The sequence below is a fragment of the Dermacentor silvarum genome, chromosome 3, assembly GCF_013339745.2.
Source record: "Dermacentor silvarum isolate Dsil-2018 chromosome 3, BIME_Dsil_1.4, whole genome shotgun sequence".
Lineage (NCBI taxonomy): Eukaryota > Metazoa > Arthropoda > Arachnida > Ixodida > Ixodidae > Dermacentor > Dermacentor silvarum.
In genome coordinates this window covers 217,756,746-217,772,931 of record NC_051156.1, presented here as the reverse complement: position 1 = coordinate 217,772,931, position 16,186 = coordinate 217,756,746, and the positions used below count along the sequence as shown (strand labels likewise).

At 45.4% G+C, this 16,186-nt stretch overlaps 1 protein-coding gene across 4 annotated transcripts in view; it reads right to left on the bottom strand.

Moving 5' to 3' along the window:
- LOC119446669 (tyrosine-protein kinase CSK) overlaps nt 1-5,082 on the bottom strand; it is a 28,294-nt gene extending 23,212 nt beyond the window's left edge. Inside the window, exons 1-4 of one of the 4 annotated variants that reach the window (XM_037711162.2) lie at nt 4,929-5,082; nt 4,092-4,209; nt 1,375-1,485; nt 198-298 (exon numbers count right to left, since the gene is read on the bottom strand). In XM_037711162.2, coding sequence (XP_037567090.1) covers nt 198-298; nt 1,375-1,485; nt 4,092-4,121 — 242 coding nt within the window. In that variant the 5' untranslated portion in view covers nt 4,122-4,209; nt 4,929-5,082. Of the gene's footprint in view, nt 1-197; nt 299-1,374; nt 1,486-4,091; nt 4,210-4,570; nt 4,593-4,659; nt 4,884-4,928 lie in introns of those variants that run through there. The other 3 variants (XM_037711164.2, XM_037711163.2, XM_049664325.1) reach the window with 3 other exon arrangements.
- Between the last annotated feature and the right edge of the window lie 11,104 nt (nt 5,083-16,186).

Here is a 16,186-nt window from a genome sequence, read left to right as displayed (position 1 = left end):
AACGACACAAAAGGTATTGTATGTCGAATTGAAGGTTCTCCAGTACATGGGATATCACGACGTCACAAGTAATGACTGAAAGGTATAAACTCTATTTCAAACAATGTTTCATTATGCACCTTTGTTTCCACTCCCTCGCTTGGCACAATTCACAGGGTGGGAAAAGCTCTGCGAGTGTGCAACAAGGTCCTACTCACGGCATAGAATTGAGCTTGACCTCTGCCCTGCGGAGGATGTAGTTGAGTGGTATAAGGCCTTCACGCCCATCACTATGCCTTGCCCGGAACCAATTGCAGTCCTGGAAAAGCGAGAGCAGACATTACATCCACAAGCCGACATTATGACCACCAAGTGACTTGTTGCATGAACAAAAGAACAGAATTTAATGTGAAATCAAAATGAAGTGCTTAATGGTCAGATAATGGTGGTATACAACGTGAGGAAGAAAGGAATAGCAGATCGTAGTTTGCTTTCATCGCCCTACTATACTTGCTTTAGGAAGACTTCTGGGTCAATTCATGGGAGCACGAGGCTCCGGATATCACTGCCCTGCCAGAATAGACCATTGATTTTTAACAGCAAAGCTGTTTAAGCCAGCCGTCATTTGTGCGTGTGCCACAAAATTATCATCATCAGCATTGGCTTGAGCTTCGTCGTCATCCTCTTCCGCAGTTTAAGCCAGCCGTAATTTGTGCGTGTAGCACGAAACTGCCATGCCGTAGCCATGGCAACCAGGCGACGCCACACAGACACGGCTCTGCCGAGCTCCTGCCAACTGCGCGCTACTGCGCATGCGCCGTGACGTCAACCTGGCGGGCCTGCGCTTGCCGCCCGAGAATAAATAAATAAATAAAACAAAATGACTGTTCTTTGCAAGGCACAATTCGAACCTGGATACCCACGGTTCGAAGGTGAGCGTCATAACCACTGCGCTATACACCCATGCTTGCAGAATGTGCATTTATGGGAACCATATGGTTGCATTGTACTGACAATTGCAACACAATTTCCTTTGGGAGAGAGAAAGAGAAAATGAGAGAGAGATAGAAAGAGAAAGAAGGAGAGAGAGAAAGAAAGAGAAAGGAGGATAGAGAGAAAAGGAAATAAAGAGAGAGAGAAAGAAAGCGAGGGAGAGAGAACCTAGCTACAACCAAGAGACGTAATCAATCGGCAAGCTTCACTGTGTCTTGAGCTTTGCAAGGCCTAGTGCAAGCTTTCGCCTATTTTTCAGCAGGTTCTGTTCCTATGCAACGGACAACCCAAGAACAGCTGTGTCAAGTTAAACTAATCCAATATATAAATGTGTTCATGGCCTGATACATAACACCCACCCCTGGAGTACAAGCACTATGGTAACACAGTAGTCTCTCTCACCGGAGTCTCAGAGACGATGGTCATGATATCCCCTTTGGTAAAAGACAGGTCCTCGCTAGACTTGCCATTGAAGTTGTAGCGGGCAACCACTTCTGTACCTGACGGCAACATCTGTGCACAAAATTGCCACTCATGAGCCTACGTCATCACGTTCAAGAAAAGCACTGAGCATTAGAAGTGACTCATGCTAATTGGATATTCAGATTACAAGAGCTGAGGTTCCTAAGGCAGCTTCTTAGGTGAGGAGAAAGTAATACACAATGGCAGTACAAATATATTCGAAAATTTTTCATAGATAGTCATAGACGTGATATTTGATTTGGCCCTCAAATCAAATGGCTGCTTTTCTACATTTCAAATATTTAAATGGCTTTCGAAAATTCGAACTCAGATCAGATGACTGACAAGCAGATCTGAAACAATTTCACAGCACTTCTTGCTGAAAACACAATTCACTAGGCCAGGAACATAAGCCAGTCAGCATAATTACAGAACTATCTGTAAGCTTTGTGTTGGTGCTTAGAAACTACTCAAAAATTATTGAAGAACTATTTGTTTCAGCATCATCAATATTTGAATTATATTCAATTTGGTGTTATCACAATTTGCTGTCTCATTCACTTCTGCTCCAAAAATCAATATTTGTCAACTTTACTGCACCACTACTAAAGTAAAATGTGTATATATATATATATATATATATATATATATATATATATATATATATATACACACACATACATGTTCAAATATATAGTCTTTGCACTGCTTGGAAGTGCCATCAAAAAGCAACCCTAGTAACAGGAAAGGTGCCCAAAACTCTCCATCACCATTCATCATGACACTCAAGTAATAACCAAGACGTGTTCGAACTATGCTTCACACTAATTGACAAACCAAGTATTGATAGAGCTTATCTATAACTGCACTGCTTTCCTATTGCCTCACTACTTTTATCACAATTGGTGCACCCATATCACACCAGCTGCAAGCTATCGAGTCTGTAGTGGCCTTTGTTACGTTCGGTTTTTGACCTCGCAGCTTTATTAGTTCCAACAATGCTGGCATAACTCACATGTCTGCAATCACCAAAACGTGGGTCAATCTTTCAACTGATACGACCATTCATACATCTGGAGCATCGAAGCACACTAATGGCATATTCGGGTGGTCGTGTTAGCGCGCTCTGGTAGCGCTACGAAGGTCATGTAAAACAGTTACTAAGCGTTACCGTTTGCATAAACGGGTTCCTCTAATGATGACGAAGCAGGATCATCCCTTCCATACTCGGTTATTGTCGTAATAGAGCTTTAAAGTTGTTTTTCACCACTTTTGTAGCATGGCCAGAGCGCTCTGAAACGACCACTCGAATATGCCATTAGAGTTCTATTTAGATTTCTTCTTGACTCCAGTGTTTGAAGTCACTACTACCAGAAAAAATATATTGCGTTTCCTGTATGCCGCAAGCTACTTTACTCAGTTCCTTTATATTTATAGAAGGCATCCTCCAAATAGGCAGGAGAACTGCTCCTGAAGTAAGATCCTGTTTACATCAATGGAAGCATGGATCATGAATTGTAGTCAAACAGGCTCCAATGCTTCTAAGGACGGTGTAGTTCTAAATTAGAACTACACTTAAAATAGTTAAAACTGTGCAATTACTAGTACATGTGTAAGTGCTTAATCTATTTACACTAACACAGCTGTAAGCTATTGAGAAAAGCACTAATATTGCCAATTCTCAATCTTTCTTTAGTGACCTACCAAGGTGAACGATTCTCATGGTTGTGTGACATGTACTCCTTACACGAACGACTTGACTTTTCTTCGATAAATAATGCACCTGTCACAAAGGCACTACTGAGCATGCTTGAGCCAACATAAATCAAACTTGAAGACTAAGCATTACTATGTCCTTTTTACGTACCCTTGAATTTAATCTTGCTATATCCATACAGACTGCACATATCGAATGCACACAAAAACCCCAATGATGATTCATTTCAAAGCCAGTCGAAATTGCCCATGCTACAAGGACATAAAATTTGTAAAGCTTTGCAAGAAAAGGTCATGTCTGTGAGGGGAATTCAGATTTCCAGAATTGGACTTTTAGGTGCAGTAGATTGGTAATCACATATTTTGAACTGCCTTTTTTTTTTTAATGTTGAAACAAGCACAACACAAAGCTGCTACAATATATGGCTGGCATCCCAGGGCTGTCTGATGCTACTGCTTCCGTTCTGCATTCTTACTTTACTCGCTTCTTTCTTTAGACCGGGACTCGTTGCAGGCAACAGCAGTGAAAATGTTCATGCCTGTTCAAGATCAGAAACTAACAGTGACTGACATGGTCTTTTGAACACATTATCTGGATGTTTATGGTTAAAATAAAAATGCCCAAATGCTCAAGCATGAGGCCACGAACAAGAAGTGTGACTGCTTTGAAGAACGACAAAATAATTGGCTGCTGTTGGCTACTCAGAAGCAACTTAGCGCAATATGTTGCAAAGCAGCACTATAAAGCAGCAGTAAGCACTGAGTTATGCAGAAGTCTGATCATTTGATATTTTGTTCTGGTTTCTAAGACCTGTGAACCCTCGCCCGAATGCAAAGAGGCGCGATAAACAACTACGGAGCACCACACACCCGTGTACGCAGTTTGCAGTTCATAACCGACACCGGAATCTCGCTGACACGGGTATGTGCTGTAAACTCACTTTGTCATCAACTCGCTGACAGCATGTCATAGGCGCTCAGCCATCGGTGGCAAGGACACGGTTGCGCTCACTTGCCGTCAGCTCCGGGGCAGGACATTCCACAGCACGGGCGATTTTCCTGCACGCATCCGACAGAGTGCGATTCGAACTCCGTGGGTCTGCAACCCGACACCACGGAAACGCGGCACGCACATTCTGCACGGCCGTGAACTTGCAGAGTGCATTGCGTTGTTAGGGCAGTGCGCAGACCCATGCAAGCGGGCGACGTAAAACACTCGCGTAAGTTCTACACCTGAAAGCGCCCGAGCCGAAGCGTCAACAGCCAGAAATGATTAATCACATAGGGCGTGTGGCACGATCTCTTGAGCACACACATACCGTCATGTCGCAGGCGGTGCAGCCGTGGTTATCAGTGCTTACTTTACAAGGCATGTGCCCGACCATACAAAAACACACGGTTGCTTCACATGCACGCTTACCTCGGCGTAGTCATAACCGAACATCAGGACCTCGCAATTAGGGGAGCGCAAGAACGCCGAAATAAGCAAAATAGTTGAGAAGCACACACCGCTCAAGTCAACACAAGCGAAGCGTGAGGTTATCGATCCCTGCGCGAGTACCACGAACGTGCTACACACAATCTTACCATATTGGCAGACTTTTGCAACATTACGTATAGTGCAAAAAATTACGCTACAAACATCTCCAAAGGAAAGTACACGACTGATGCAAAAGCCGCTCGACAGCGCCTACTGCACGTCCTACGCGCGGATGATTGATACGAACGCGGAACGCTAAACAAGAATTAGGCTTACAGACTGTGAATCAAATACTCACCGAGCTTGCATAAAGGGTGCCTAGGTTTATAAAATCCCACATGTGTCTAAACAACACCATAAATGTGACATTCTCACACTGCAGTGTTGACTCGGTGTCACCCATAAAATTCTGCCATTGCACCTGGCAGCTATTTGTTTCCTTTCTTTTGCTCTACGGTAAGTCTCTGACCACCTCGAAGAGATGGCGCCACGAGCCCTAGCGGTTTCAAGACTGACGCTTGAACCGATTCATTCAGCAACGATTGCACACGCATTGAAGTGGAACAAGCGGGCTGTTCGATGGAAACGAGAAAAGAAGACCTCTGAAATATCTTTCAATGTATTCTTTTAGAAATCCTGTTTTATTTTGGTATGAGCTGGCTCGCCACTATGCCACCGACTACCCACCGTCTGTCATGGGTCATGGTGAGGTCGTGGGGACCGGTCAGGACAGATTGATGGAGTCCGTGTTTCCCGACTGCACATCTTCGACATAATTATTTTGTCCGTGAACAGCAATACCAACACATGAAGCCGTGGCTACCCGAACGCGATTCACACTGAATATACTAGTCAAATTAAAAAGTTGCAACGCCTGGCGCCATCTCTTGGTTGAGTTGCAAGATAATTTTTGCATGGTGTTTGCGTTGGAATGAAGATAGCAAGATCAAAAAGAACCGAGAATCTCTTACCACATGATAAATTAGTAATACTAGTGAGTTTATTTACATGACTTCAAAAAGTAATAAATTATTGTTGTTACGTGGTTGTTACTGGTTGTTACTTTCTTATTTTACATTGTCTTTCAGGTTTTACAGATTCACACATTCAACATTGTACTTTCATAGAGTTAATATAACTGACTCAGTAGTATATATATACTGACTCAGTATGTATATATACAGTATTTATATACTGACTCACTACAGTAGTTAATATACTGTATATTAACTCTATGTGTACTTTAGTTCGTCGCAGGTTTTCTGTGGTTGTAGGTCGCGCATAGAGAAAGAAATTGTTCTCGTGTCGGAGCGGTGGGAGCAGCGCCTGCTGGTCGGAGTAAACAGTAAACTTAAACTGCCGTATTCGTGCGATGTGTTTCGTTGGTCGTGTAGTCGTGTCAATGGTCGTGGGCGTTATCTGTGTCGTCTAGCTAATCTGTCGTTAAGTCATCTGCTCACTGTCCATGCTGCATTTAAACTGCACTGCAATGCCGACCTACATGTTTCATGTGGTTACACCACAGAACACACGTCGGAAACTCCGTGGTGCGTATTTCGTGCATAGTAGTAGCCTGCATAGCCATTTAAACTTGTAAAAGCACAAGACAGGACAGAAATATGAATTGCCAGCTCGCCCAAATTCACTTCCCTGCGTAGCTGACTCACTAAAACAGTTGCACGCTACAAGAACAGATCGCCAATCTTGAATGCTCAGGCTTCGGCCCCATGCTGGAAATGTTTTTTGTGGCTGTCACTTACACGTCGGCGTGGCTTTGCTCGGCATCGTGGCCCGAAATGAGTGTATTTGTTCGTTTGAAAACGTCTTTATAGTGCGCGGTATGCACACTGGACACGCGCCAGGTTTGCTCACTGTACCGTAGTAGGTATAATTTATCAAACCCAAACTGGTGCTCATCAGCAGTTCTAAGGACTACACGAATTTCACGCTTGCTCGGCTACGGCCCGCCTGCATTCGACACGTAGGGTCCACAAATGGAGTGTAGAGAATCGGGCAGCCAGACACGGAGATATGGAACATCTTTGACCACTGCGGAATGTGTCTGTCTTCATAGGGAGCAAAGGAACGTCAACCATCTGCGATAGCGGCGCGCTTGAACGTGCAGGGTAGAGTTACTGTATATACAGTAACTCTAGTGCAGGGCATTCTCTGGCGCCACCAGTAGGGGTGTCATTAATTTACCCTATATATAGTATAGTGCTACATGCATTCTGCACAACAATTGGGCCCACTACAAATAAGAAGCGAGCACGATTGTAAAATTATACCGTAGGACCGCCACTAACTGTAAATTAGGTTAGGCATGTAAGCTTTCCAATGCGTGAATAAATGTAATTTGTGTATTTGGCTACGTCATTTCTGTACCCTATAGTGCCCACAAACCCCCTGCAGCACGCACAAGACGTTTCACGTATCCAACTGCGGTTGCGTCCGTGCTTCTCATCTATTTTTCTTTTTTTTTCTTTTTTATTGCGATAGCAATTATATGGACACTCAAAAGCAGATTTCTGCCGTCGCCGTCGCCGTGAGGTTCCGTATGACGTCAATGGAGATGAAATCGTCGCCGATGATAAGTGGTTCGTGAGGGAAAGGGAAAGGTTGGCGCTTTCTTCTGCAGCCCTTGAGGGAGCACGGCTCAGCGCCAAATCGTCGCCGCGCGCCGAACGCTGTATGTGCGAGTGAAAGGGCACGAGGGGCGCGCGCTTTCACGGGGAGTGAACGCACGGCGGAGAACAAACGCGCGTTCTGCTCCGTGCTCGCTTAAGGGCGGCAGAAGTAGGCGTCTCTTTCCTCCTTTACAATCATCATATATGTAGAGCAAACGCGCCTTTTCCGACGCGCTAGAGGCCGTGGGGGAGGGGGGGGAGTTTTGTCTGCCTGAAAACCGGCGGGAGAAAATAATGTTCTCGCAGTTGTTTACAGTTGTAGTAGAATAAAAAGTAGTTATAGTGGGGAGAATAAAAAGCCATACCACACTTAATGTATGTAAATAGAACTTTTACATTGGGCTATACGGAGGCGTTATCTTCCGAGCGCGAAACTTTCACATGTTATAGGGGACACAACCACGAATTCTATCCGAGAAGTTTGCGCAGTACGTATAAAACAATATTAATAATTTCACAAACTTGCACATACATTAATGTGGTCACCTTCAAAATAGACCCCATTAGGCACAACACACTGGTTCCACCTCTTCCTTGGAAGTCCTGTTCTGGTAAGCGCTTCAGCAGCGATATGTCGTTTCCTTTTGAACTGTCGTCGCATTCTCGAAATGCCGCCCTCGGAACAAAATAAGTAGCAGGCGGCTAAATCCGGCGAGTACACTCTTAAAATAGTTTGCACCCTTAAAAGTGAATAAGGGGGTCAGTTGATCTATGACTCGCACCCTTACACCGTTTTTGAGTGTAAAGGTGTGTGTTATAGACCGATTCACACCGTTATCCACTTTTAAGGGTGTAAATTATTTGCAGTGTAGGAAGGGTGTTCCAGCACAATGATGGAATTGCGTGCCAAAAAACGCGCCCCGCACATTTATGCGTAAGTGTCAAATGACCCATTGAGCGAAATGCTCAATGGGTCATTTGACACTTACGCATAATAACCTCCCCAGGTTTCCCCGCATAACCTCCCCAGGTTTCACGTTAGTGAAACCTGGGGAGGTTCGAAGCATGCAGTGATGCACCGCTAATGAATGGCCTCATACTGCCTTAAGCAATGGCTCATAACCCCGTAAACGCGGCCTCCCCATTACGACGACAGAAGAGAAGTGAAAATTCTACGCTGGAATGATGAGCGGCAACGCAGCCAGTTGTGGAAGACGACGACGAAGGCGGGAGCAGTGGCACGAGCGCGTGCCGAGCGCGAGAACGAGCTGCTTGCTTACCGTGACAACGACGATTACGACAGGAGACGCCGACAGCCCGGGCGCATAAGGTGCTTCGCACCTAAACCCATGCACGCACTGTCAATGCAAAGTGCGCAGGGGCATTATCGTGTTGCAAAATCCAGCAACCCTCTTTCGACCAGTTTGGTCGCACGCGCCGCATGCACGTGATCTCTCAGATGCTTTAGGACCTCCGCGTAGAAAGTTGCATTGACAGTTTGACCTTCAGGTATAAATTCGAGGTGCGAAATTCCACACTCTTAAAAATAAACTTAGTAAATAGCTAGTAAATGCACGTTTTTACTAGGTTACTGTGCATTTTACTACCTTCTGACTAGTTCTGTACTAGCCAGTGGTTAGTAAAGCTAGTAAGTGCTGCCTTTACTAACCAGAAATGCTTCTTAGTAGTTTTTACTAAGTAACTACTAAGCAACTACTAACTTGTCTGGCCTTAGCCTATTTTGCTGTGATTGTAACAGTCTTATGCGAAATTGAGATTAACTGTAGTGCTGTTCATTATGCTGGATTAACAGTTATATGCGACGTCCTATCATACATATGTACAGACAGTAGGCTTTAGACATTTCAGCACATAGCTTTGATTATTTAACCAAATACATAGGTGCTCACCGGTGCCACATGTGCTCCCTAAAACTAGGCCTATAAATACTGGTGAAGTTGCTCTTTTAGTAAGTGTTGCGTAGCACCTTGGTCGTTCTCTATACGTTTTCTTGCTTGTCGTTGCTTGTTGGACATTCTTACCCGGAGTCAGTGCGGCTTCATTTCCTTGGCAAATTTACATTACGTATATGTATGTGCCACCAATTAATGCCTTAATATATATAGCAATAGGACGCGGTTCCTTCCATGTATATTTATTATATTACTTTTTTATGCTTTTACAATACCATCGACTTCATAGGACAATGCAAGCGGCACTTATAAATCGAATAGGGCCCATTGTATTGTTGGTAATTATATTTCAGTTGTGTTAGTAACTGCACTACCGAGGTAGTATTTAGTTACTACTAAGTTAGTGCTTTTTACTAGCTTCAGCAGCTAGTGAAAAGTACTAACCATCATTTTACTACCTGCACTTACTAAGAAGGTAGTGCTTTTTGGGACTAGTAACGTGTTAGTATTTACTTAGTGAATATGACGACCTTTTTTTTAAGAGTGCATGTCGTCAGTCAAAACACACGATCTTTGTTCTTCCGCGGTCTTTTTTATTTATTTATTTATTCTTTTTGGCTCATCTTTAATTTTCCCCTCCTTGTGCTGCTATTTCAGCTCGTATTTGTCAATCCAAGTTTCGCCGCCGGCGACGCAAGAGTTCATCGCTGTCGTCTGAAGTTTTCCAGTCAATGCAACATTCTTGTCGCAACTTTTGCTCAGGAGTCAGCAGTTTCGGCATCGTGCATCTTGGCGCAAACCTTTTTTCTTTCCCAATTTTCAGTCAATATCATACGAGCGGACGACGGCCTCGGTGGTCACTGAGCACAAGAGAACGCATATACGATCAATGTTTTCATCTTCGCACGAGGTCCACTGTCCTGATCTTGCATCATCCTCGGGTTCTCACGGCCTTCTCAAAAACGCTGGACCCACTTGAACACAATTCTTCCCTCTGGGGTATCCTTTCTTTATGCCTTTCGCAACATTTCATGAATTTCTGCACCATTATTGACCAATGTCACAAGAAATTTGATATTGCATCATTTCTTTTGTTTGTTTGTCGATCTCCATATCGGCAAAGGCTAAAAACAGGTTGCACAATAAGTGCACTCTTAAAATTCTGCCTTCTCATACAGCAGCCCGGCTCGTACTGGAGGTCAAACGGGTGCTTCCGAGTGGAGAGAGCGAGAGAGAGCAGCGCAGCGCCACACCCTCCCCCACTTTCTTGGTGTCTCACTGCATGCACTTTTGGGGACAGACCTCGTACATGTTCTAGTAAAAGCAGAGATGCTGAAAGTATGCTCACAAAGGAAAATTTCTATATACGAGGGTCATCCCGAAAATAAAAAAAAGACCGTTTAGTTATAGAAAATGAAAATTACAATATTTATTAGAAAAAAAAACTATTTTGTTACACACATGAAGCTTCCTGAACTTCTACAAATAATCACCTCCTACATTTAAATATTTGTCGTATCTGGTCACGGGCTACGAAATTCCCATGCTGTGTTCGTCCATTGTTGAACATTTCACACCATTTTCTCGCATTTCTTTCGTTCGTTACATTATCACCATATACTGCTTTCAGTTGCCGGCACATTTCTGCCGGTTTCACCTTTTGAGCATCCAGAAATTGAATAACACTCCTTACCTCACAGTCGGCGGGATTTTCAATCACGCAGTTCATTTAGACCATAACACCAACTGCACAAGGGCGACTTCTTGCAACCTCCACTCACAGCGTTATGGGCACTGCTGCATGTTACGGAAGCCAGTTGAACCTCAAATGAGAAAGGATGTATGTAACAGAATTGTTATTTTTTTCAAAAAATATTGTGCTTTTCATATTGTATAACTAAACGGTCTATATTTTCTGGATGGCCCTCGTACCTTGCAGCGGCAACGAAAGCACATATTGTATAAACACAGGTTCACTGAGGAAGGGTCACGCTAATACGTCTCCCATTTCGTTTAAGCCATTCTTCTGGGAGCGCCCCGACGACGAGGTATGAGGGATAACTTGGCGTGCTCCTCATAGTTAGGCTACCGGCTCTGAATTGAAACATCGTGTAGGTGGCTTCCTGAGCATTTGTGTAAGTACCCTCGAAATGGAGGAAGTTGTTCACAGCCAAATGTATGATACTGGGAAGATAGAAAACGCAGAACGCTTTACAGACGCCGTGTCTTCACAAAATACAGTGTACGCTCACTGTGAGGTGGTCACAATTGGAGCACACAAGCCCGGCTTCTTGCATAAAAGAAGTAATCGCCGAGAAAATGCTTGGAGAATACAATGTGATATTTAATTGCGTTGTATGTAGTCTGTGCAACCGAAGCCAGTGACGTCTCAATGTAGCGATCGTAGAGATTCGCAGCCAGCGATTGCACGCCCGCATGTATGCCAGCGTGCGATGTTTCGCTTTGGCTGCGAGCATAAATAAAGAGTATATAACGCTTGTCTTTAGACCGTTCCGTGAGCTTTAGGTCGCCGCGTACGAGCATTCGACAGGACACAAGCATTAATCTTTGCGTGAACATTTTTGGGGCTGTTCGAAACTACTTTCATTATTCAACTGCAGGGACTTCATCGCCCACGGGGACACGCGACATCCTTTTGCAACGATTCAACGTTTTTCTGAATCCTTCGATGTGTCATTACTTATGCATATTTGCCCACTTGCTCCACGGCCTATACGTGTATTGGCAGTGCTGGTGCACATGCGTGACTCGCATCATTGATCGAGTCAATAAAGCCAGGCATAATCCTAACATTTACGCGTAACTAACATGCGCTCGCTGCCCCATAGGCATGGAGCGTAGATAGAGAGACTTGGCGTGTTCCTCGTAGTTTACGTCTCCCATTTGTGCATTGCAACTATAATCCCACCAGGAAAGTAGGTACAGATGTGAATACTTGGAGTTAGGCACATATCACTCTGGGCAATTGGCCTATAACCAGGTAGTTCGCAATAAAATAAGAAACGTAAGAAATAAGCAAGCAGAATATTAGGATACGTATGTTAGAATCAAGAGATATAGATTGGAGGAAATTCATGCTCACGCACAACTTCGTCATCTTTTAAGCGCATCGTCTTTGCGCATGCTTCTTTCCTCCATGCCTCTGCGTCTGATGCATGCGTGCTTCGTTGGCAAAAAAAAAAAAAAAAAAAAAAAATTCTGACTATTATAAAACACAGTACGCATGAGGTAAGTTGTTCCGCAACGTTTACCAGGTTTAACGTGCTGTGCACTTCGACCTAGCTAACATCACTGCACAACTAAGGCTAGCGTGGATTTGCGAAACACGTTTGTTCGCAACCCGCTCCTGTCCTATGCTTCCGACACGGCAGGCGCGGCTGTCATGTTCATGCGATCCGTCATGTCACGTCACGCCGACGGCAGTTAAGTTGTTTATCCACTGGTGGCGCTCGTCCCCGAGGGGCTTTCATATGCTGCGGTTGATTGGTACCCGTAAGAAACGCATTAAGCATAAGTGCGAAGAGACGTGTCGTAGGGTGTATCGGAATAAAAAGGACAGGTGAGAATGAGTATAAGGATATTCCAACTGGCATCAGGAGAGAAACTGATGCCGTTTCCTTACCATCTTCTTTCCAGCCACTGCTCGATCGTTCCGAACGAGGTATAAAGAGCTGACTCGTCAATAACCGCAACAGCTGACGCAGCAGCAAAATACATGGAGTTTGTTCCTATTTCGCAGGGCTGCAAGATGGTTCTGCCTTCCTCACTGTTACAGAACGTGATTAAGCTAACAGCTCTTTATGAGACGTCGGGGGTCGCCATGGTAACTCCTCATGGACTTCGGGGTGGTTCAACAAGTAGTAAAGGGGTGCATCAGGTACAGCTCGTTTGCCTGGAGAACATGAAGATTGACGAAGAAGGGCGCGCTGCTTCAAACAGCAGATATTAGTTTTATGATTAGTTTTAGACCGGACGTGCACAATGTATTGTCAACAAGTTGCAGGTATCGACAGGATCAAGCTACACCACATGAGTCGGGACTGACGTCGCAAAATAGCTTATGGGGTTGACGGGCTGGAGTAGATGGTGATTATGAGGATGACCATGAGGCCGTACCCTTTATAACTGGCAGGCACATTTCTTCGTCCAGTCGAACATAGAAAAGAGGGGGAAAAATAAAAATAAAAAACGACGTTTGATTGCATTGTGGCGCAACCTGGTGGCGAGCAAAGAAATTGACTGGGTAGTACATAAGACACCGCGCCATATTAGTAACATGTGTCTCGCTCGTTTTCTGCGGACTTTTGAGTTCTGCGCCTAGTTTCTCGGAGCTCGAAAAATGCTTAAAACGTAGTTACGTACACATGAACTTGTATGCTACAGCCTGTAACACAGGTCTTGGAAAACGGGCGCTCTCTGCTCCGACAAACCATACCGAAAGCGGGCGGACCCGGGGACTACGGCGAGCAGCGCGCGTTGCCCAATCAACGAAGTTGGCTGCGTAGTACAAGTCGCAGCTCCGCATTGAGGCATTGAGTTGCGCTGTCATCGGGCTGTACAGCCGGTCTCGCTTACTTGGTTTGTTCAGGCTACACTTCTTACTTCATTTGAGTGTTTACTATACCGGAAAAGGTACCTTCGCTCGCTGACAGTACGCTGTGTCTCACCTTCTAGAGAGTGCGCCTAGTGCTTCGCTTAATCATTCAAAAAGCTGGAGCAAAAATGCAGTCGAGTTTCTGAAGCCACGTGTGGTGGTGTTTTTTAAATTATTATTATTTAAGAACTGTCATGCACAGGAATTTACAGGTCTTAAGGAAATTTCCGATGGTGACGTGGCCCAGGTATATTAAAGGAAAGCTCATAGATCGGTAGAAATTGCTGCAGAACACGTTGCTGAGAGGACATGCGAAACAGTATCGGCTGACGTTGTACATACAGCTAGTCACATAATGAAGTTAGGGGAACGTAGATAAACAGCGGTGTTTACAAATATGTTGTCACGTTATACGCTGTCTTTGTTAAACAAATGGTTGACAAATAAACGAAACAGTTGAGGCCACACCGTTTTGTCTCTAACGCAAAGCTTAGGAAGATAACCGCTCGATTTACGGATGGCCACTGCCGGGAAATGTGCATTTTCCACCTGATCGTGTTTTTGTCCGGCAGTCCAACGGCAACCAGCGTCGACACGCACCATGCAGAACCGGTCTGACAGCTTATTTATTATTTTATTAGCTGGTTACATGATTGTTAAGGGGCCACGATTCTGAGTTGACGGGCGTTAAGCGAATAGACACACATTGCATCAGTCTGCCGTTGCACCTTGACATCGTGTGACTTGAGCGGTACATACTCGAAAGTGGCAGCGCAGCGAAAATGCGTCTACGGCTTCTCGTGTGCAGTGCATGTCTCCGGCACAGCACTTCTTTTTTTCTTGCTTCTTTCTCGGCGGAAGGAATCATACAAAGCCTCCCATGCACGAATGTTTCCAAATTCCCACCGCGGCGCAGCTCAGACAAGCGGATATACCGCGGCGCCTTGCATTATCAGCAGGGCCTTGCGTATTGTGCTACCCGAAAAAGTAAGCGTGGCATGGAGGGCGCTGTTGACCGGTGTTTCCGCAGCGCCGCCTGGGCACGCCCATGATGCAGGGACAAAGACACCGCTGTCCAACCGAAAGATAATTTGTATAGATGAGTGAGCCAATTACGTTCGCTCATTTTCGTGACGTCCCGGTGACGACTAACTGTTTTCAACTATGAGTTTAGGAGCGTGGAGGGGCAGATGGAGTGCGGTTTCGTGGACGACAGACACCACCAAATATAGACAAGCTGGATAGTATAATACACAGAGGGTGCGCTGTGATGCGAGTTGTAGTAAGGACTCTGATTCTGCATCTCTCCGTGAAGGTGCAAACACACTTTGTGAACCAATATGGCGGCGACATGGAAAATAATGTCGCAGAAGGTGACATAATTGCTACACAAGAAACTCTTTGCGCGATTTCTAAGTTTCAGTGACTTTTCTTAGTCGCAGAAGTTTCATCAGTGGTTTTCTTTGTCACCACGATAATGGCTCACAGCAGTGGTCCTCAAGACGCCCTGCCTTCACAGAGCAGCGGCCACGGAGCAAGAAAGATTATTTAGGAGTAGAAACTCCCGTCAGAGCGGGCGCTCGCGTGCGACCAGATAACGTCACATTATTATGCGCCGACGGGGGCGCATGCAGTGGCGGCGCCTTGCGGCACGTCATGCAAGCAGCAGCCCGGCGGATCGGTGGTGCCGCTCGGGCGCGTTCTCTTCGGCGGCGCCCGTGTCTCCCGCGCTCAAAGTAGACGACACAGGCGTTCGGCGTTCGCTTCAGCGTGCACGCCGTAGCGTTGTTTTTGTGGGCCTTTAAGTTAAACAGTAACTGTTCTTGTCGATGTCTGTTCGAGGGCCGTAATACTAACAGCGCTGATACGTGCAGTGTACCCTTGTTCGGAAATTGCTAGCCTAAGATGGGATGCAGGTGGGATGCGTGAGTGCCCTCAGTAGAAGTGAGGCGCGCGGCCGAACGGGAGCAACGCGCGCGCGGCCGCGAACGAGAGAAACACACGTGACCGGTTGCCTTGGCAACCAAGACGGCGGTAATTTCTTTCTCGGCCGCCAGGTGCCGCCAGCATGATAGTGGCTCCGCGGGCTTGTGACATTATCTGGTCGCCGCAACTGGCGGAGTTTCCACTCCTAAAGGTTTCTTGCTCCGTGGCAGCGGCGTAACGTGTATACAATAATAGCAAACCGACATGTATACCCTGCGCTTGTTCTTCGCTGTACGCAGCCTTATAGTATATGGCATTCTGCAGAAGAAAAAAGAAAGCTTACGGAAAATTTGTCCCACCAAAGATTCGTCTTGCTTTTCGAGACACCGCTATCCACGGGAACTTGTCAACTCGATACGCGCAAAATATCACTTGCGAATTAAGGCAGCGAAGCTGGTCTTACTTCTTCTAATTT